General features: G+C 61.7%; 1 protein-coding gene and 1 long non-coding RNA gene across 13 annotated transcripts; both read right to left on the reverse strand.

Annotated features, from left to right (window-relative positions):
• Positions 1-2,895: 2,895 nt before the first annotated feature.
• PPP1R16A (protein phosphatase 1 regulatory subunit 16A) lies at positions 2,896-16,330 on the reverse strand. Its single transcript, XM_048286910.1, has 11 exons — positions 16,275-16,330; positions 14,144-14,751; positions 13,274-13,344; positions 9,679-9,824; positions 9,490-9,593; positions 9,249-9,373; positions 6,482-6,607; positions 6,320-6,395; positions 6,090-6,219; positions 4,911-5,085; positions 2,896-3,462 (listed from the first exon to the last, which is right to left on the reverse strand). Exons 2-11 carry the CDS (start codon positions 14,391-14,393, stop codon positions 3,070-3,072), a joined length of 1,596 nt encoding a protein of 531 aa, XP_048142867.1. The 5' UTR covers positions 14,394-14,751; positions 16,275-16,330; the 3' UTR covers positions 2,896-3,069.
• Positions 6,614-7,818, reverse strand: LOC125317208. Of its 12 annotated transcripts, none has more exons than XR_007199974.1 (6): positions 7,769-7,806; positions 7,561-7,647; positions 7,121-7,435; positions 7,023-7,068; positions 6,937-6,968; positions 6,614-6,776 (listed from the first exon to the last, which is right to left on the reverse strand). It is a non-coding gene; the product is annotated as an uncharacterized LOC125317208 (long non-coding RNA). The 12 variants fall into 12 exon arrangements; XR_007199976.1 differs by having other exon boundaries at positions 6,937-6,990; XR_007199968.1 differs by having other exon boundaries at positions 6,937-7,099; positions 7,131-7,435; positions 7,561-7,615; positions 7,769-7,818.
• Positions 16,331-19,598: the final 3,268 nt, after the last annotated feature.

Here is a 19,598-nt window from a genome sequence, read left to right on the forward strand (position 1 = left end):
TTGTCACTGTCACAGGTGGGGGGCACGGCCCCAGAGCCCCACAAAGCCCCAAATGTCCCCAAATGTCCCCAAATGTCCCCAAATGTCCCCGGCCCCCAACCTAAGCATCCCCACGCCGCTCCAAGCGCCCGCCGCGCCCCCTCCGCTGTCAATCAACCCCCGAGGCCACGCCCACACGAAGCTGATTGGCTGCACGCGGAGGGGGCGGAGCCGGGAGAGCCCAAAAGGCGGCGGGATTGGGGGGGGGGGGCGGAGCTCGGGATGGGACCCCCCCCCCCCCATTGGGGGTTCCTATGGATGAATCCATTTAGGGACCCCGCTTTGGGGGTCCCCATAGGCGCCCCCCGCTTTGGGGGACCCCATGGACGCCCCCAATAGGGGTCCCGAGAGACCCCACCCCATTAGGGACCCCACAGACCCCCCCATTGGGTTCCCTAAAGAACCCCCCCCATTTAGGGACCCCATAAATCCCCATTAGGGACCCCATAAACCCCATTTAGGGACCCCATAAATCCCCATAAACCCCCATTAGGGACCCCACAAATCCCCATTAGGGACCCCATTTGGGATCCCCTTTAGGGACCCCATAAACCCCATTAGGGACCCCATAAACCCCCATAAACCCCCATTAGGGACCCCACAAATCCCCATTAGGGACCCCATTTGGGATCCCCTTTAGGGACCCCATAAACCCCATTAGGGACCCCATAAACCCCCATAAACCCCCATTAGGGACCCCACAAATCCCCATTAGGGACCCCATTTGGGATCCCCTTTAGGGACCCCATAAACCCCATTAGGGACCCCATAAACCCCCATAAACCCCCATTAGGGACCCCACAAATCCCCATTAGGGACCCCATTTGGGATCCCCTTTAGGGACCCCATAAACCCCATTAGGGACCCCATAAACCCCCATAAACCCCCATTAGGGACCCCACAAATCCCCATTAGGGACCCCATTTGGGATCCCCTTTAGGGACCCCATAAACCCCCTTTAGGGACCCCATAAACCCCCATAAACCCCCATTTAGGGACCCCATAAACCCCCATTAGGGACCCCATAAATCCCCATTAGGGACCCCATAAACCCCCATTGGGGACCCCATTTGGGATCCCCATTAGGGACCCCATAAATCCCCATTATGGACCTCATAAACCCCCATTAGGGACCCCATAAACTCCCATTAGGGACCCCATAAACCCCCATTTAGGGACCCCATTTGGGATCCCCTTTAGGGACCCCATAAACCCCCTTTAGGGACCCCATAACCTCCCATTAGGGACCCCATAAATCCCCATTAGGGACCCCATAAATCCCCATTTAGGGACCCCATAAACCCCCATTAGGAACCCCACAGACGCCCCCATTTAGGGACCCCATAAACCCCAAATTCCATTTCCCCCCCGCCCCATTTGCGATCCCCCAAAACCCCAAATCCCATTTCCCCGCCCCATTTGCGATCCCCCAAAACCCCAAATCCCATTTCCCCCCCATTTGGGATCCCCCAAATCCCATTTCCCCCCCCCTCAATTCCCCCATTTAGGATCCCCTAAAGCCCCCCCCCAAAACCCCAAACTGCGGATGCCCCAAAACCCCATTCCCACTTCAGGGTCGGTTTTAGGGCCGCCCCATTCCTTATCAACCCCACACCCCCTTATCAGCCCCCTCCAGCCCCATAAAAAACCCCACTCTTTCCCCCTACAACTCCCCCGAGTTTTGGGGCCGTTTGGGGGGTTTTTGGGGTGGGTTTTGGGGTCGGGTGGAGGGGGAAGCGGTTTTAGGGTGACCCTAACAACGAGTTCTGACCTTTCCCTGCAGCTGCCGCCGACCCGAAATAGGATCGGGGAGGGGGAGGGGAGGATTTGGGATTTTTTTTTGGGGGGGGGGCCCGCCCCGCCCTTTTTAGGACCTGGAGAGGGCGGTCCCAAAAGGGGCCACCCCAAAAAGTTTTAGGGGGGCGGGGCGGGGTTGTTGTAGGGTTGGGGATGTGGGGCGGCCCCGCTTGGGAATAAGGGGGGGGGGGGGAGGGGGAGGTCCCTAAAAGTTCCCAGGGTGGGGTTTGGGGGATCCCCAAAAGTTCCCAGTGGGATTTGGGGTCTCTAACCCCTCCCAGTGTGGATTTCGGGGGTCCCCATAACCCCAAATGTGGATTTAGGGGATCCCCAAACCTTCCCGGTGGGATTTAGGGGATCCCAAAACCCCAAATGTGGATTTAGGGGATCCCCAAAATTCCCAGTGGGATTTGGGGTGTCCCTGAGACCCCATATGGGATTGGGGATCCCCAACACCCCAAATGTGGATTTGGGGTCTCTGAACTCCCCCCCCCCCCCCCCCCCCAGTCTGGACTTGGGGGATCCCAAAACCCCAAATGTGGATTTAGGGAATCCCAAAAGTTCCCAGAGAGATTTGGGGTCTTTGACCCCCCCCCCCCCAGTGTGGATTTGGGGGTCTCCATAACCCCAAATATGGATTTAGGGGGATCCCAAAACCCCAAATACGGGATTTGGGGTCCTTGAGACTCCCCAGTGTGGATTTGGGGGATCCCAAAAGTTCCCAGGGGGATTTGGGGTCCCTCACCCCCCCGCCACCCCCCCCCCCCCCCCCCAGTCCAGATTTGGGATTCCCAAAACCCCAAATGTGGGTTTAAGGGATCACTAGAAGTTCCCAGTGGGATCTGGGGGGTCCCCGACACTCTGTATGGATTTAGGGGATCCCAAAACCCCAAATATGGAATTTGTTGTCCCTGAACCTCCCCCTCCAACCCCACCCAGTGTGAATTTAGGGGATCCCAAAACCCCAAACTATTCCTTTGGGGTCCCCAACCCCCTCCTTGACCTGAATTTCGAGGCAACCCCAAAAAACGAAAAAAAAAAAACCCAAAACCACCAACATTCGCTGCAAAACCCCGCTTTGATTTTTGGGGCCAAAAAAGACCCAAAAAAAAGGACCCAAAAAGGTGACAACGACAACCTGGGGGGGGGGTGGGGATCCTCGAGGATTTGGGGGAGACCCCAAAAACCCCACAAAGGAACCCCAAAACCCCTAAAAGCCACCCCAAAAAGTTGTCACATCAGGTGACAGCAGCGCTGCTTCTCCACGGCGCCCTCCTCGCTCGGGGCCGTCAGGCGCAGCAGCGGCGGCTCCGCGATGTCCCCGGGGGTGTCCCCGGGGGTGTCCCCGGGGGTGTCCCCGATGTCCCCAGGGCTGTCCCCGATGTCGCCGAGGGCGTCCCCGATGTCGCCGAGAGGGTTTTGGGGGGATTTCAGGGATTGAGGGGCGTTTTTGGGGTCGTTTTCGGGGCGGCTCCGTTGGGTTTTGGTGGCGGCTCGGTGGCGTTTGAGGTCGGCCAAGGTGTGGGGGTGGCTTTTGTCACCGGCCGGGGGACAGCGAGGGGACAGCGGGGACAGCGCGGAGCCGTTGGGGTGGGGAGGGGGCTCCGAGGGGACGGGGGAGGGGTCCTGAGGGGACACAGAAATGGGGACACGGGCTCAGGGAGGGGACGGGGGGACACCGGGGACACCGGGGACACGCGGGGTGAAGAGGCCCCGAGCGGCCTCGGGGTCACCTCCGCGGTGTCCTCGATGTCCCCATGGCTATGATGTCCCCCCCCCCCCATTGTCCCCAACCCCCCAATGTCCCCCCCACGTTGTCCCCAAGGTCCCTCACCCCCGATGTCCCCCCAATGTCCCCACATTGTCCCCCCGCTGTCCCCTCAGCCCCGATGTCCCACTGCTGTCCCATCAATGTCCCCTCACCCCTCTGTCCCCGATGTCCCCCCAATGTCACCCCGCTGTCCCCTCACCCTCACTGTCCCCTCGCTGTCCCCTCGCTGTCCCCTCACCATCCCCCCGTTGTCCCCTCACTGTCCCCCCGTTGTCCCCTCGCTGTCCCCTCGTTGTCCCCTCGTTGTCCCTTCGCTGTCCCCCTCGTTGTCCCCTCGTTGTCCCCCCGCTGTCCCCCTGTTGTCCCCTCGCTGTCCCCTCACTGTCCCCTCGCTGTCCCCTCGTTGTCCCCCCGCTGTCCCCCCGCTGTCCCCTCGTTGTCCCCCCGCTGTCCCCCTGTTGTCCCCTCACTGTCCCCTCGCTGTCCCCCCCGCTGTCCCCTCACTGTCCCCCCGCTGTCCCCCCCGTTGTCCCCTCGCTGTCCCCTCACCATCCCCCCGTTGTCCCCTCGCTGTCCCCTCGCTGTCCCCCCGTTGTCCCCCCGTTGTCCCCCCCGCTGTCCCCTCGCTGTCCCCTCGTTGTCCCCTCGTTGTCCCCCCGCTGTCCCCTCGCTGTCCCCTCACTGTCCCCTCGCTGTCCCCTCACTGTCCCCCCGTTGTCCCCTCGCTGTCCCCCCGTTGTCCCCCCCGCTGTCCCCCCACTGTCCCCTCACTGTCCCCTCGCTGTCCCCCCGCTGTCCCCTCGCTGTCCCCCCCGTTGTCCCCTCACTGTCCCCCCGCTGTCCCCCCGCTGTCCCCCCGCTGTCCCCCCCGCTGTCCCCTCGCTGTCCCCTCACCGTCCCCCCGTTGTCCCCTCGCTGTCCCCTCACTGTCCCCCCGTTGTCCCCCCGCTGTCCCCCCGCTGTCCCCCCGCTGTCCCCTCACTGTCCCCCCGCTGTCCCCCCCGTTGTCCCCCCGCTGTCCCCTCGCTGTCCCCCCGTTGTCCCCTCACTGTCCCCCCGCTGTCCCCCCGTTGTCCCCCCCGTTGTCCCCTCGCTGTCCCCCCGTTGTCCCCTCACTGTCCCCCCGCTGTCCCCCCGTTGTCCCCCCGTTGTCCCCTCGCTGTCCCCCCGTTGTCCCCTCACTGTCCCCCCGCTGTCCCCCCGTTGTCCCCCCGTTGTCCCCTCGCTGTCCCCCCGCTGTCCCCCCGTTGTCCCCCCGTTGTCCCCTCGCTGTCCCCCCGTTGTCCCCTCGCTGTCCCCTCACCCCGCCGCCGCCGCGCTGCTGCCGGGGGGGCTCCGGCGCGGCCCCCTCGGGTGTCCCCCTGTCCTCGTCCTCGCTGTCCCTTTGTCCCCCGCGCTGCCACACGATGGCCTCGCGCCGCTGCTCGCGCCGGTACAGGCTGGAGCGCTCGGACACGCTGACCCTCCGCACCACCTTCCTGGAATGCCGGGAATTTTCGGGAATTTTGGGGGGATTTTTTGGGAATTTTTTGGGGAATTTTGGTGGAATTTTTGGGGATTTTTTTGGGGAATTTCGGGGGATTTTTTGGGAGGATTTTGAGGTTAAAGAGGTACCAAATGTCAGCCCTGACCCTCCGGACCACCTTCCTGGAATTCCGGGAATTTTGGGGGATTTTCGGGAATTTTTTGGGGGATTTTTTGGGAATTTTTTGGAGACTTTTTGGGGATTTTTGGGGGGGGATTTTGGGGTTAAAGAGGCACCAAATGTCACCCTGATCCCTCCCAGTGTCACCAGGGCCATGGGGAGCCTCACCCAGTGACCCCCAGTATCACCCTGATCCCTCCCAGTGCCTCCCAGTGTCACCAGAGCCATGGGGACCCTCACCCCAAATCCCACCCAGTGCCTCCCAGTGTCACCCTGATCCTTCCCAGTATCACCCTGATCCCTCCCAGTGTCACCCTGATCCTTCCCAGTGTCACCCTGATCCCTCCCAGTGCCTCCCAGTGTCACCCTGATCCCTCCCAGTGTCACCAGGACAATGGGCATCCTCACACCAAATCCCTCCCAGTAATTCCCAGTGCCACCCTGACCCTCCCAGTGCCTCCCAGTTCCTCCCAGTGCCTCCCAGTGTCACCCTGATCCCTCCCAGTGCCTCCCAAGTGTCACCCTGATCTCTCCCAGTGTCACCAGGGCCATGGGCACCCACACCAAATCCCTCCTAGTAATTCCCAGTGCCACCCTGACCCTCCCAGTGCCTCCCAGTGCCACCCGGATCCCTCCCAGTGCCTCCCAAGTGTCACCCTGATCCCTCCCAGTGTCACCAGGGCCATGGGCACCCTCACCCCAAACTCCCCCCGCTAACTCCCAGTGCCACCCTGACCCTCCCAGCGCCTCCCAGTGCCACCCGAATCCCTCCCAGTGCCTCCCAGTGCCCCTCCCAGTGCCACCCCCGTCCCCAGGAGGTGCCAGCCCCGCCCTGACCCGCGGCTGCCGGCGCTGGACGTTCGCCTCTGGAGCAGGGATTTCTGCTTCTCCTGGGATTTCAGCACGGCCGCGCGCTTGTGCTTCAGCTCCAGCAGCTTGGCGCGCACCTCCTCGTCCCCGCAGACCTCTGCGACAACGCCGCCGTCACCAAAACCTCCCCAAATTGTCCCCAAACGTCACCGCATCCCCCCCCCCCCCAAAAAAAAAACAACCCCCACACCACCCACCCAGCGGCGTCTCATCCAGCAGGGATTTGGCGCCCAGCTCGGCACCGTGAGCCACCAGCAGCTCCGCCAGCTGCACCTGGAAGGGGGGGAAAAAGGTCGGGAAAAGGAGGAGAAACGGGGAAAACGGGGATTTGGGATGGCAGCAGGGCGCTGGCGGCACACCTGACCCCAACAGGCGGCGGCGTGCAGGGGCTGCCAGCCGTCCTCGTCCCGGCGATCGAGGCGGGCGCGGTGCTCCAGCAGCAGCTCGGCCGCTTCCAGGAATCCGTTGGCGGCGGCCACGTGGAGCTGGGGACACGTTTGGGGACAAGGACAGGGTGTCGGTGGCACCTGGGTGGCACCTGGGTGGCAGCTGGGTGGCGCCTGGGTGGCAGCGGGGACACGGCGAGGTTCGGCGGGAATTGCTCGGGTGGGCCCCAGTGTCACCATGATCCACTCCCAGTGTCACCCTGATCCACTCCCAGTGACTCCCAGTGACACCATGATTCGCTCCCAGTGACCCCCAGTGTCACCATGATCCACTCCCAGTGACACCCAGTGTCACCCTGATCCACTCCCAGTGACTCCCAGTGACACCATGATCCGCTCCCAGTGACACCCAGTGTCACCCTGGTCACCTCCCAGTGACACCCAGTGTCACCCTGGTCACCTCCCAGTGACACTCTGATCCACTCCCAGTGACACCCAGTGTCACCCTGGTCACCTCCCAGTGACACCCAGTGTCACCCTGATCCACTCCCAGTGTCACCCTGATCCACTCCCAGTGACAGCCAGTGTGACCTCAATCCCTCCCAGTGACACGCAGCGTCACCCTGATCCACTCCCAGTGACTCCAGTGTCACCCTGGTCACCTCCCAGTGACACCCAGTGTCACCCTGATCCACCCAGTGACACCCAGTGTCACCATGATCCACTCCCAGTGACACCCAGTGTCACCATGATCCACCCAGTGACACCCAGTGTCACCATGATCCACTCCCAGTGACACCATGATCCACCCAGTGACACCCAGTGTCACCGTGACCCTCCCAGTGACCCCAGTGTCACCCTGACCCTCCCAGTGACACCCAGTGTCACCCTGGTCCACTCCCAGTGACACCCAGTGTCACCATGACCCTCCCAGTGACTCCAGTGTCACCCTGGTCACCTCCCAGTGACCCCAGTGTCACCATGATCCACTCCCAGTGACACCCAGTGTCACCCTGATCCATTCCCAGTGACTCCAGTGTCACCCTGGTCACCTCCCAGTGACACCCAGTGTCACCCTGATCCACTCCCAGTGACTCCAGTGTCACCCTGGTCACCTCCCAGTGACACCCAGTGTCACCCTGACCCTCCCAGTGACACCCAGTGTCACCATGATCCACCCAGTGACACCCAGTGTCACGCTGGTCCACTCCCAGTGACCTCAGTGTCACCCTGACCCTCCCAGTGACACCCAGTGTCAACCTGATCCACTCCCAGTGTCACCCCAATCCCTCCCAGTGACCCCCAGTGTCACCCCAATCCCTCCCAGTGCCACCCTCACTCCCCTCAGTACCACCCTCCCAGTGTCACCCTGACTCTCCCAGTGACCCCCAGTGTCACCCGAATTCCCTCCCAGTGTCCCCCAGTGCCACCCCAATTCCCTCCCAGTGACCCCCAGTGTCACTCCAACACCCTCCCAGTCACTCCCAGTGTCACCCTGATCCCCTCTGGTGTCACCCAGGCCATGGGGACCCTCACTCAGTGACTCCCAGTGCCACCCTCACCCCCCTCAGTGACCCCCAGTGTCATCCCAATCCCCTCCCAGTATCCCCCACTGTCACCTGGGCCATGGGGACCCTCACCCAGCATCCCCCAGTGCCACCCTGACCCTCCCAGCATCCCCCAGTGCCACCCTCCCAGTGACCCCAGTGCCACCCTGACCCTCCCAGCATCCCCCAGTGCCACCCTGACCCTCCCAGCATCCCCCAGTGCCACCCTGACCCTCCCAGTGTCCCCCAGTGCCACCCTCCAGTGTCCCCTGGTGCCACCCTGACCCTCCCCGTATCCCCCAGTGCCACCCTCCAGTGTCCCCCAGTGCCACCCTCACCCCCCTCCAGCGTCCCCCAGTGCCACCCTGACCCTCCCAGTGACCCCCAGTGTCACCCCAATTCCCTCCCAGTGTCCCCCAGTGCCACCCTCACCCTCCCAGTGTCCCCCAGTGCCACCCTGACCCTCCCAGTGACCCCCAGTGCCACCCCAATTCCCTCCCAGCATCCCTCAGTGCCACCCTGACCCTCCCAGTGTCCCCCAGTGCCACCCTCCCAGTGTCCCCCAGTGCCACCCCAACCATGTGTCCCCCAGTGCCACCCTGACCCTCCCAGCGTCCCCCAGTGTCACCCCAATTCCCCTCCAGCATCCCCCAGTGCCACCCTCACCCTCCCAGTGACCCCCAGTGTCACCCCAATTCCCTCCTGGCATCCCCCAGTGCCACCCTCACCCCCCTCCAGAGTCCCCCAGTGCCACCCTGACCCTCCCAGTGTCTCCCAGTGCCACCCTGACCCTCCCCGTATCCCCCAGTGCCACCCTCACCCCCCTCCAGCATCCCCCAGTGCCACCCTGACCCTCCCACTGTCCCCCAGTGTCACCCCAATTTCCCTCCCAGCATCCCCCAGTGCCACCCCAATTCCCTCCCAGTGTCCCCCAGTGCCACCCTGACCCTCCCAGTGTCCCCCAGTGCCACCCCAATTCCCTCCAGCATCCCCCAGTGTCACCCTGACCCTCCCAGTGTCCCCCAGTGCCACCCTCACCCTCCCAGTGATCCCCAGTTCACCCCAATTCCCTCCCAGCATCCCCCAGTGCCACCCTGACCCTCCCAGCGTCCCCCAGTGCCACCCTCACCCTCCCAGTGTCCCCCAGTGTCCCCCTATCCCCTCGCCGTCCCCCTCGCCCCCATCCCCCCCACCAAGGTGGCTCCGTGTCCCCTCGGCGCGTCCAAGTCCTCTCCCGCCCGGATCATCTCCCGGATCTCCCGGATCATGGAGCGCTCCGGGGCCGCCCGGGCGTCCTCGATGCGCTCCTGGGTGATCCCTGCGCAGCAGCACGAGCAGGAGGACGAGGAGGTGACGGCGGTGCCAAAGTGCCACCACCCTCAGCACCCTCAGCACCCTCGGCGCTGCCGGCGCGGTGCCGCCGCCGCGCCTCACCTCGCTCGGCCATGGCGCTCTCCAGGCAATCCAAGGTGGCCTCGTCCTCGCACAGGTCGTAGGGCATGTTCCCGTCGGAATTCACCGCCAGGAGATCGGCGCCGCTGCCGGGGGGACAACGCCGGGATCGTTCCGGAGCTCGGGGACGCCGCGGCGCCTCCCGGTGCCCCCCCCCCCCACCCCCGGTACCGTTGGATGAGCAGCCGGACCAGGCCCAGGTGGCCGCAGGTGGCGGCGGCGTGGAGGGGGCTCCAGAGCTCCGAGTCCCGAGCGTTGACGTCGGCGCCGGAATCCAGGAGCAGCCGGACCAGCGGGATGGAGTCGTCGATGCAGCACTGGGAATGGTGGGGGAATGGGATTGGGAATGGGAATGGTGGGAATGGGAATGGGATTGGGAATGGGAATGGGAATGGGGTGGGAATGGGAATGGGAATGGGAATGGGATTGGGAATGGGAATGGGATTGGGAATGGGAATGGTGGGAGTGGGAATGGGATTGGGAATGGGAATGGGAATGGGATTGGGAATGGGATTGGGATTGGGATGGGGATTGGGATTTCATGGTCCAGGAGCAGCCAGAGCAGAGGGATGGAGTTGTGGATGCAGCACTGGGAATGGTGGGGGAATGGGAATGGGAATGGTGGGAATGGGATTGGGATGGGGAATGGGATTTCATGGTCCAGCAGCAGCTGGAGTAGCGGGATGGAGTCGTGGATGCAGCACTGGGAATGGTGGGGGAATGGGATTGGGAATGGGAATGGGAATGGGAATGGGAATGGGAATGGTGGGAATGGGAGTGGGAATGGGAATGGGAGTGGGAATGGGAATGGTGGGAATGGGATTGGGAATGGGATTGGGAATGGGATTGGGAGTTTGGGACTGGGAATGGGAATGGGATTTCATGGTCCGGGAGCAGTTGGACCAGCGGGATGGAGTCGTGGATGCAGCACTGGGAATGGTGGGAGTGGGAATGAGATTGGGAATGGGAATGGGAGTGGTGGGAGTGGGAATGGGAATGGGAATGGGGTGGGAATTCATGGTCTGGGAGCAGCTGGAGCAGCGGAATGGAGTCGTGGATGCAGCACTGGGAATGGTGGGGGAATGGGATTGGGAATGGGAATGGGAATGGTGGGAATGGGAATGGTGGGATTGGGAATGGGAATGGGAATAAGAATGGGAATGAGAATGGGAATGGTGAGAGTGGGAATGGTGGGAATAGGAATGGGGTGGGAATGGGATTGGTGGGAATGGGATTGGGAATGGGAATGGTGGGATTGGGAATGGGATTTCATGGTCTAGCAGCAGCTGGACCAGGGGGATGGAGTCGTGGATGCAGCACTGGGAATGGTGGGGGAATGGGATTGGGAATGGGAATGGTGGGAATGGGAATGGGAATGGGATTGGGAATGGGAATGGGAATGGGATTGGGAATGGTGGGAGTGGGAATGGGATTGGGAATGGGAATGGGGTGAGAATGGGAATGGGATTGGGAATGGGATTTCATGGTCCAGCAGCAGCCGGAGCAGTGGGATGAAGTCGTTGATGCAGCACTGGGAATGGTGGGGGAATGGGATTGGGAATGGGAATGGTGGGAATGGGAATGGGAATGGTGGGAGTGGTGGGAGTGGGAATGGGAATGGGATTGGGAATGGGAATGGTGGGAATGGGAATGGGAATGGTGGGAGTGGTGGGAGTGGGAATGGGAATGGGATTGGGAATGGGAATGGGAATGGTGGGAATGGTGTGGGAGTGGGAATGGGATTGGGAATGGGAATGGGGTGGGAATGGGAATGGGAATGGGATTGGGAATGGGAATGGGAATGGGAATGGGGTGGGAATGGGAATGGGAATGGGATTGGGAATGGGAATGGGAATGGGAATGGGAATGGGATTGGGAATGGGAATGGGAATGGGAATGGGGTGGGAATGGGAATGGGAATGGGGTGAGAATGGGAATGGGATTGGGAATGGGATTTCATGGTCCAGCAGCAGCCGGAGCAGAGGGATGGAGTCGTGGGTGCAGCACTGGGAATGGTGGGAATGGGATTGGGAATGGGAACAGTGAGAGTGGGAATGGAAACAGTGGGAATGGGATTGGGAATGGTGGGATTGGGAACGGGAAAAAGTCACGGAGAGGACATGGAATGGGCTGGGATGGAGAAGGATGGTGGGAATGAGGTGGGAATAATGGAGTGGGAATGAGATTGGGATTGGGAATGGGATTGGGAATGGGAATGGGATTGGGAATGGGAATGGGAATGGGATTGGGAATGGGATTTCATGGGCCAGGAGCAGCCGGAGCAGCGGGATTTGGGATCACCAGTTAATGGGATGGGAAGGGCTTGGATTTGGGATCACTGGGATCTGGGATCACCAGATGGAGCTGGGATGGAAAAGACCCGGAATCAGGAGTTTAATGGGATGGGAAGGATCCGGATCTGGGATCACCGGGATTTGGGATCACCAGGTAATGGGATGGGAAAGACGTGGAGCTGGGATCACTGGGATCACTGGGATTTGGGATCGCCGGATAGAGCTGGGAGGGAAAAGACCTGGATTTGGGATCACTGGGATCCGGGATCAGCAGTTAATGGGATGGGAAGGACCTGGAACTGGGATATTGGGATCCGGGATCACCAGGTAATGGGATGGGAAGGACCTGGAACTGGGATATCGGGATCTGGGATCAATGGATGGAGCTGGGATGGAAAAAACCCGGAATTAGCAGTTAATGGGATGGGAAAGATCTGGATTTGGGATATTGGGATTTGGGATCGCCAGGTAATGGGATGGGAAGGACCTGGAACTGGGATATTGGGATTTGGGATCAATGGATGGAGCTGGGATGCAAAAAACCCAGAAGCAGCAGTTAATGGGATGGGAAGGACCTGGATTTGGGATACTGGGATCTGGGATCAATGGGGTTTGGGATATTGGGATTTGGGATCAATGGATGGAGCTGGGATGCAAAAAACCCGGAATCAGCAGTTAATGGGATGGGAAGGACCTGGATTTGGGATACTGGGATCTGGGATCAATGGATGGAGCTGGGATGGAAAAAACCCGGAATCAGGAGTTAATGGGATGGGAAGGACCCGGATTTGGGATATTGGGATCTGGGATCACCAGGTAAGGGGATGGGAAGGACCTGGATTTGGGATATCGAGATCTGGGATCACCAGTTAATGGGATGGGAAGGACCTGGAACTGGGATATTGGGATTTGGGATCAATGGATGGAGCTGGGATGCAAAAAACCCGGAATCAGCAGTTAATGGGATGGGAAGGACCCGGATTTGGGATATTGGGATCTGGGATCACCAGGTAATGGCATGGGAAGGACCTGGAACTGGGATATCGGGATCTGGGATCAACAGATGGAACTGGGATGGAAAAAACCCGGAATTAGCAGTTAATGGGATGGGAAGGATCTGGAACTGGGATATCGGGATCTGGGATCACCAGGTAAGGGGATGGGAAGGACCTGGATTTGGGATATTGGGATTCGGGATCAATGGATGGAGCTGGGATGGAAAAATCCCGGAATCAGCAGTTAATGGGATGGGAAGGACCCGGATTTGGGATATCGGGATCTGGGATCAACGGATGGAGCTGGGATGGAAAAATCCCAAATCCGGGATACCGGAATCAGTCACTGGGATAGAAAGCAGCCGGATCCTCCGGGACCTGGGATCACGGGATTCTGGGAGCCAGAACGGAGGCCGGGAATACCGGGAATGCTGGGAATACCGGGAATGCCGGGAATACCGGGAATGCCGGGAATACCTGGTGCAGCGCCGTGAGCCCGTCCTCGTTGCTCAGGTCGGGGCTGACGCCGCTCTCCAGGAACTGCCGGACTGCGGAGGAACGGGATGGGAATGGGAATTCCACCGGGAATGCCAAGGGAACCACGAGCGAATATTCCCATGGAAGCAGTGGGAATCCCAAAGGATCCACGCAGCATCCAAGGATTCCCATGGAAGCAGCGGGAATCCCAATGGAAGCACCAGGAATCCCAAGGGCATTCCCAAGGATCCCAATGGAAGCACCAGGAATCCCAGTGGAAGTGCTGGGAATCCCAATGGATCCATGGAGCATCCAAGGATCCCAATGGAAGCACCAAGGATCCCAATGGCAATTCCAAGGATTCCAAGGGCATTCCCAAGGATTCCAATGGAAGCACCAGGAATCCCAATGGATCCATGGAGTATTCCAAGGGCATTCCCAAGGATTCCAAGGGCATTCCCAAGGATCCCAACGGATGCGCCGGGAATCCCAACGGATCCATGCAGTATTCCAATGGCATTCCCAAGGATTCCAAGGGAAGCACCGAGGATCCCAAGGGCATCCCCAAGGATCCCAATGGCATTCCCAAGGATTCCCACGGCATTCCCAAGCTTCCCAATGGATCCACGGATCATCCCAACGGCAATTCCAAGCATCCCAACGGAACCACGACCATCCCAGCGGAAATCCCGACCATCCCAAGCCTCCCCCGCCAGCCCTGCCCATCCCACCTCCGGAATTGCCCCGTTCCCGCTCTTCCCGCACCGACACCGAGCACTCCGTGACCTCCACGCTCCCGGAAAAACGGGATCACCGCCATTCCCGCCGATATCCCGCGCCCGAACCCGGCGATCCCAAGGATCTGCCCACCTTCCTCGGCGTCGTGCCGGGCGGCCGCTTCCAGGAGCCGGACGCTGGCCGGGAACGTCACGCGCTTCCCGTGGCTCCCGCTCTTCCTCCTCCTCCTTTTCCGCTCGAAAATTCCCGGGATTTCCTTCTCCGCCTGCGCCCATTTCTTCAGCTGCTGGGCGCGGCGTTTCTGCGCGTGCCGGAGCCTTTCTGGAGTGCTGAGCCGGGAAACCGCCGGCATCTCCGCCAGCAGCTCCGGGTGCTCCGCCATGCTCCGCGATTCCCACGGAAAACCTCGGGAACGAGCGACGGCAACGCCAGCGGCATCACCCGCACCTCCCGGCGGGGCTTTATCCCTCTACCCTGGGCGTTTGCCCGGCATCCGGAGATCGGGATGGAAGTTTGGGAAGCATCTCCGCTTGTTTTTTGGTTTCCTCGGCCCGGCCGGAATTCCCGGCGGGATGAAGGCACGGAAAATTCCCGTCCGTTCGATCCGGGAATTGCGTTTCCCGCGTAATTATCCCCAGGAGTTTGCAGTTTTCCACCCTCTGGAAGCGCTTCCCGGGTGTCCAGCGGCTCCGGGATGGCGGAAGAGCCGGGAATGTTCCCGTTGGGACGAGCCGGGATTCCTATGGGGAAACAGGGATTGGGAAATCCAGGGGAACACCCGTGCCCAACCCACAGCCGGTTTTCCCGGTTTTCCCTCCAATCCAACCGGAATTCCCAACGCCGGACGCTTCCAAAGGGGCTGGGGGGGGGGTTGGTTGGGTTTTTTGGTTGGGTTTTTTCTTGGGATCACCGGGAAAAGCGATCCAAGAGGATCCCCGAGTGGGATCCAGGCGGAAAAACCGGGAGCGGAAAAACCGGGAGCGCCTCCGGGCAGGGCTGGGCTGGGCAGGAGCGGGCGGATTCCGGAGGATTCCGGCAGAGCCGGCACTCCAAGATTCCCAAACCCCTCTGGAATCGCGGCCGCTCCAGAGGGGCAAAGTCCGGCTGGGGAAGGGAAAAACAAAAAATCCCTTAATCCCGGGGTAAATCCCTTTGGAATGCCGGGGAGGGAAAAGCCGCCGTGGTGGGGGGAGGGCTGGAAAAAGGGGGGATCCGTGGGGTTGATCCCGTTGGGATGGATCCCAGCGGAGCCGCATCCTGGGAATTCCGAGGGAAAAGCCGGAACGCTCAACTTCGACTCCGCAAACCCGCAATGGCCCCAAAAATTCGGGATAGCGAGGGATAAGGTGGGATAACAACCCGGGATAGCCCAAAATTCCAGGGCTGAGCCGTGGCGGGAGTTGAGGATCCGGGAATTTGCCACCGGATCCCGGCACGAGCCGAGGAATTTCCCTTTCAAATTTCTTTCCAAAACCCAACTCCTGATCTTTTATTTATCGGGATTTACGTCAATCCCGCTCCGAGCCGGAGCCCGCAGCGACTCCGGAAGCTCAGGGGACGCTTTGGGCTGTCACCGGCGCCACCTCGATGTCCCCAAAGCGGGAATCGTCCCCCTCCAGGGGACCCCAAATTCCCAAATCCCGAGGTGGGAGGGGGAATCCCAGGGGATTCCCAGGAGCATTCCCAGAGCTGGGGGGGTGTCCCCAAGGACCCCCCCTAAGGCGACCCCCGTGTCCCCAAGGCCACCCCAAGGGCCTGGACTTGTCCCCAGCCCCCTCCTCATGGGACCCCCGTGTCCCCAAACCTCCCTCTGAGGGGACCCCCATGTCCCCAAGGACCCCCCTGAGGGGACCCCCATGTCCCCAAGGACCTGGGCCTGTCCCCAAAGACCCCCCTGAGGGGACCCCCATGTCCCCAAACCCCCCCTCCAGGGGACCCCCGTGTCCCCAAGGACCCCCCTGAGGAGACCCCCGTGTCCCCAAGGCCACCCCAAAGGCCTGGACTTGTCCCCAGCCCCCTCCTCAGGGGACCCCCGTGTCCCCAAGCCCCCCCTTCAGACCCCGGGTCCTGTCCCCACCCCAGCCCCCCCCCTCACCCCAGGACCCCCCCCAAGCCCCTCCCTCACGGAACCCCCCCCCCGTCCCCACCGCCCCCTCACGTGACCGCCATTTCCCCCCGGGCCCCTCCGGCACCCCCCTCACCGGGTCCCTCTGACCCCCAGCCCCTTCCGCGGGGTCCCCGCGCTGTCCCCACGCCCCGTTACCCGCCGCTGTCCCCTCGCTGTCCCCTCGCTGTCCCCTCGCTGTCCCCGCGGCCTCGGGCCCTGCCCGCCGCGGCCGCCGCTGCCCGAGGCGGGGCCGTCGCCATGGCAACGGCAGCGCTTCCGGTGACGCCGGAAGTGAGTGCGAGCAACCCGGAAGTGCCCAGAGGCCGCCGCCACGCTCAAGATGGCGGACGCGGCGCAGCGCCCCCTGGCGGACGGAGCCGCAAAATGACATCGAGGGGGGGAGATTTTGGGGAGGGGGGGCGGGGTCCCAGGGGTCCCCCCCGGTCCCAACCGCGCTGTCACCAGGTTTGGGGTCCCCCGAGGGATTTGGGGTTCCCCCTCGAGGTGTGGCTGTGTCCCCGCAGAGCCTTCAAGGCGTCATGTGGGAGGTCATTCCCTCAGGGAATGAATGGGACACCCCCCCCCCCCCCCCAGTTCCCACCCTCAGAGCCCCCCATTAGTGGGAACCTCCCCCGCAGCGCTCCCAGTACACTCCAGTCTCACACACCAGTGCTCCCAGTACATCCCAACGCTCCCAGTCCGTTCGCGGAACATCCCCGACGGGACCCACGCTGGCTCTGGGCTCCTGGGGGGTCCCGTGCGCGGCGCGGCCGAGGAGGGCGATGAGCGGGGGGGCTTCGGTGGCCACCGGGGCCCGTTCGGGTCCACTCGGGTCAATTCGGTTCTGTTTTGTCCGGTTCGGGTCCGGTTCGGGTCGGGTGGGACCCCTTCGGCTTCTCTCGGCTAGGTTCGGTTCAATTCGGGTCTTTTCGGGTGAGTTCGGTTCAGTTCGGGCGGTTCGGCTTCTCTCGGTTCGGTTCGGTTCCTTTCGGCCTCTCCCGGGTGGGTTCGGACCGATCCGGGTCCTTTCGGCTTCGCTCGGATCTGTTCGGGTCGGTTCGGGTTCCCTCGGGTCTGTTCGGCTGAGTTCGGCTCGGGTCCTTTGGGCTCCGCTCGGGTCGGTTCGGGTTCACTGGCTCGGGTTCGGCTCTGCCCGTCCCAGTCGCTCCCAGTCGCTCCCAGTCGCTCCCAGTTTGGCCCCGCGGGCTCCGACGCGGAGGCGCCGCCTCGGGCGCGGCTTTAACGTGGCCGAGACCCCCGGGGTGGGCGGCGGAGGGGGGCAGGGGGCAGCGACAGCGGCACCGGTGCCACCAGTGCCACCAGTGTCCCCAGCACTCCCAGTGCTACCAGTGTCCCTGGTGTCCCCAGTGCCACCAGTGCCACCAGTGTCCCCATTGTCCCCAGTGCCACCAGTGCCACCAGTCCTACCAGTGTCCCCAGTGTCCCCAGTGTCCCCAGTGCCACCAGTGCCACCAGTGCCACCAGTCCTACCAGTGTCCCCAGTGTCCCCAGTGTCCCCAGTGCCACCAGTGCCACCAGTGTCCCCAGTGTCCCCAGTGCCACCAGTGCCACCAGTCCTACCAGTGTCCCCAGTGTCCCCAGTGTCCCCAGTGCCACCAGTGCCACCAATGCTACCAGTGCTACCAGTGTCCCCAGTGTCCCCAGTGTCCCCAGTGCCACCAGTGCCACCAATGCTACCAGTGCTACCAGTGTCCCCAGTGTCCCCAGTGTCCCCAGTGCCACCAGTGCTACCAGTGTCCCCAGTGTCCCCAGTGTCCCCAGTGCCACCAGTGCTACCAGTGTCCCCAGTGACCCCAGTGTCCCCAGTGTCACCAGTGCCACCAGTGCCACCAATGCTACCAGTGTCCCCAGTGTCCCCAGTGTCCCCAGTGTCCCCAGCACTCCCAGTGTCCCCAGTGTCCCCAGTGTCCCCAGTGTCCCCAGTGCCCTCAGGACCCCCAGAGCCCTCACCCCACAGGAGCCCCAAACCCTTCACCTCCAATCCCCATCCCCGACACCCCCAATCCCCATCACCCCAAATCCCTGAATCCCCCCAATCCCTGAAACCCCCCAACCCCAATTCCCATCCCCCCAATTCCTGAACCCCCCAATCCCAATTCCTGAACCCCCCAATCCCAATTCCCATCCCCCCAATCCCAATTCCCATCCCCCCAATTCCTGAACCCCCCAATCCCAATTCCTGAACCCCCCAACCCCAATTCCCATCCCCCCAATTCCTGAACCCCCCAATCCCAATTCCTGAACCCCCCAATCCCAATTCCCATCCCCCCAATCCCAATTCCTGAACCCCCCAACCCCAATCCCTGAACCCCCCAACCCCAATTCCCATCCCCCCAATTCCTGAACCCCCCAATCCCAATTCCTGAACCCCCCAATCCCAATTCCTGAACCCCCAATCCCAATTCCTGAACCCCCCAATCCCAATTCCCATCCCCCCAATTCCTGAACCCCCCAATCCCAATTCCTGAACCCCCCAATCCCAATTCCCATCCCCCCAATCCCAATTCCTGAACCCCCCAATCCCAATTCCCATCCCCCCAATTCCTGAACCCCCCAACCCCATCCCCCCTTTCCCATCCCCCCAAACCCCTGAACCCCCCCAACCCCATCCCCCTTTTCCCCTCATCCCAAATCCCTGAATTCCCCATTCCCCAAACCCCAAATCCCTGAACCCCAAATCCCTGAACCCCCCAATCCCCATCACCCCAAATCCCAATCCCTGAACCCCCCAACCCCCCTTTCCCATAATCCCAAATCCCTGAACCCCTCAATCCCCTTTTCCCTGAACCCCAAATCCCTGAACCCCCCAATCCCTGTTCCCCCAACCCCTTCCCCGAACCCCATCACCCCAAATCCCTGAAATCCCCAACCCCATCCCGAATTCCCCCAATCCCTGAATTCCCTGAATTCCCCATTCCCCAAACCCCAAATCCCTGAATCCCCAACCCCAATCCCCCTTTCCCATAATCCCAAATCCCAAATTCCCCCAATCCCAGGACCTCCCCAACCCCATCCCCATTCCCCAAACCCCAAATCCCTGAAATCCCCAACCCCATCCCGAATTCCCCCAATCCTTGAATCCCCCATTCCCCATTCCCCAAATCCCTGAACCCCCAACCCCAATCCCCCTTTCCCATAATCCCAAATTCCCCAAACCCCAAATCCCTGAAGCCCCAACCCCAACCCCATCCCCATCACCCCAATCCCAAATCCCAAATCCCTGGACCCCCCAACCCCACCCCCCCAATCCCAATCCCTGATCATCCCAAATCCCTGAATCCCCAACCCCAATCCCCCTTTCCCGTAATCCCAAATCCCAAATTCCCCAAACCCCAAATCCCTGAATCCCCAACCCCAATCCCCCTTTCCCGTAATCCCAAATCCCAAACCCCAAATCCCTGAATCCCCAACCCCAATCCCCCTTTCCCGTAATCCCAAATCCCAAATCCCAAATCCCAA

This window comes from Corvus hawaiiensis, chromosome 26 (assembly GCF_020740725.1).
Source record: "Corvus hawaiiensis isolate bCorHaw1 chromosome 26, bCorHaw1.pri.cur, whole genome shotgun sequence".
NCBI classification, from domain to species: domain Eukaryota; kingdom Metazoa; phylum Chordata; class Aves; order Passeriformes; family Corvidae; genus Corvus; species Corvus hawaiiensis.

Bases quoted from the DNA above. Each gene is read 5' to 3' on its own strand.
- PPP1R16A (XM_048286910.1), bottom strand. From the start codon at position 14,393: ATGGCGGAGCACCCGGAGCTGCTGGCGGAGATGCCGGCGGTTTCCCGG. The intron at 6,608-9,248 runs GTGGGGGGGATG...ACGTGTCCCCAG, and splicing joins GGGGACACGGAGCCACCTTG to CTCCACGTGGCCGCCGCCAA. The intron at 6,220-6,319 runs GTGGGTGGTGTG...GCGTTGTCGCAG, and splicing joins GCTGGATGAGACGCCGCTGG to AGGTCTGCGGGGACGAGGAG.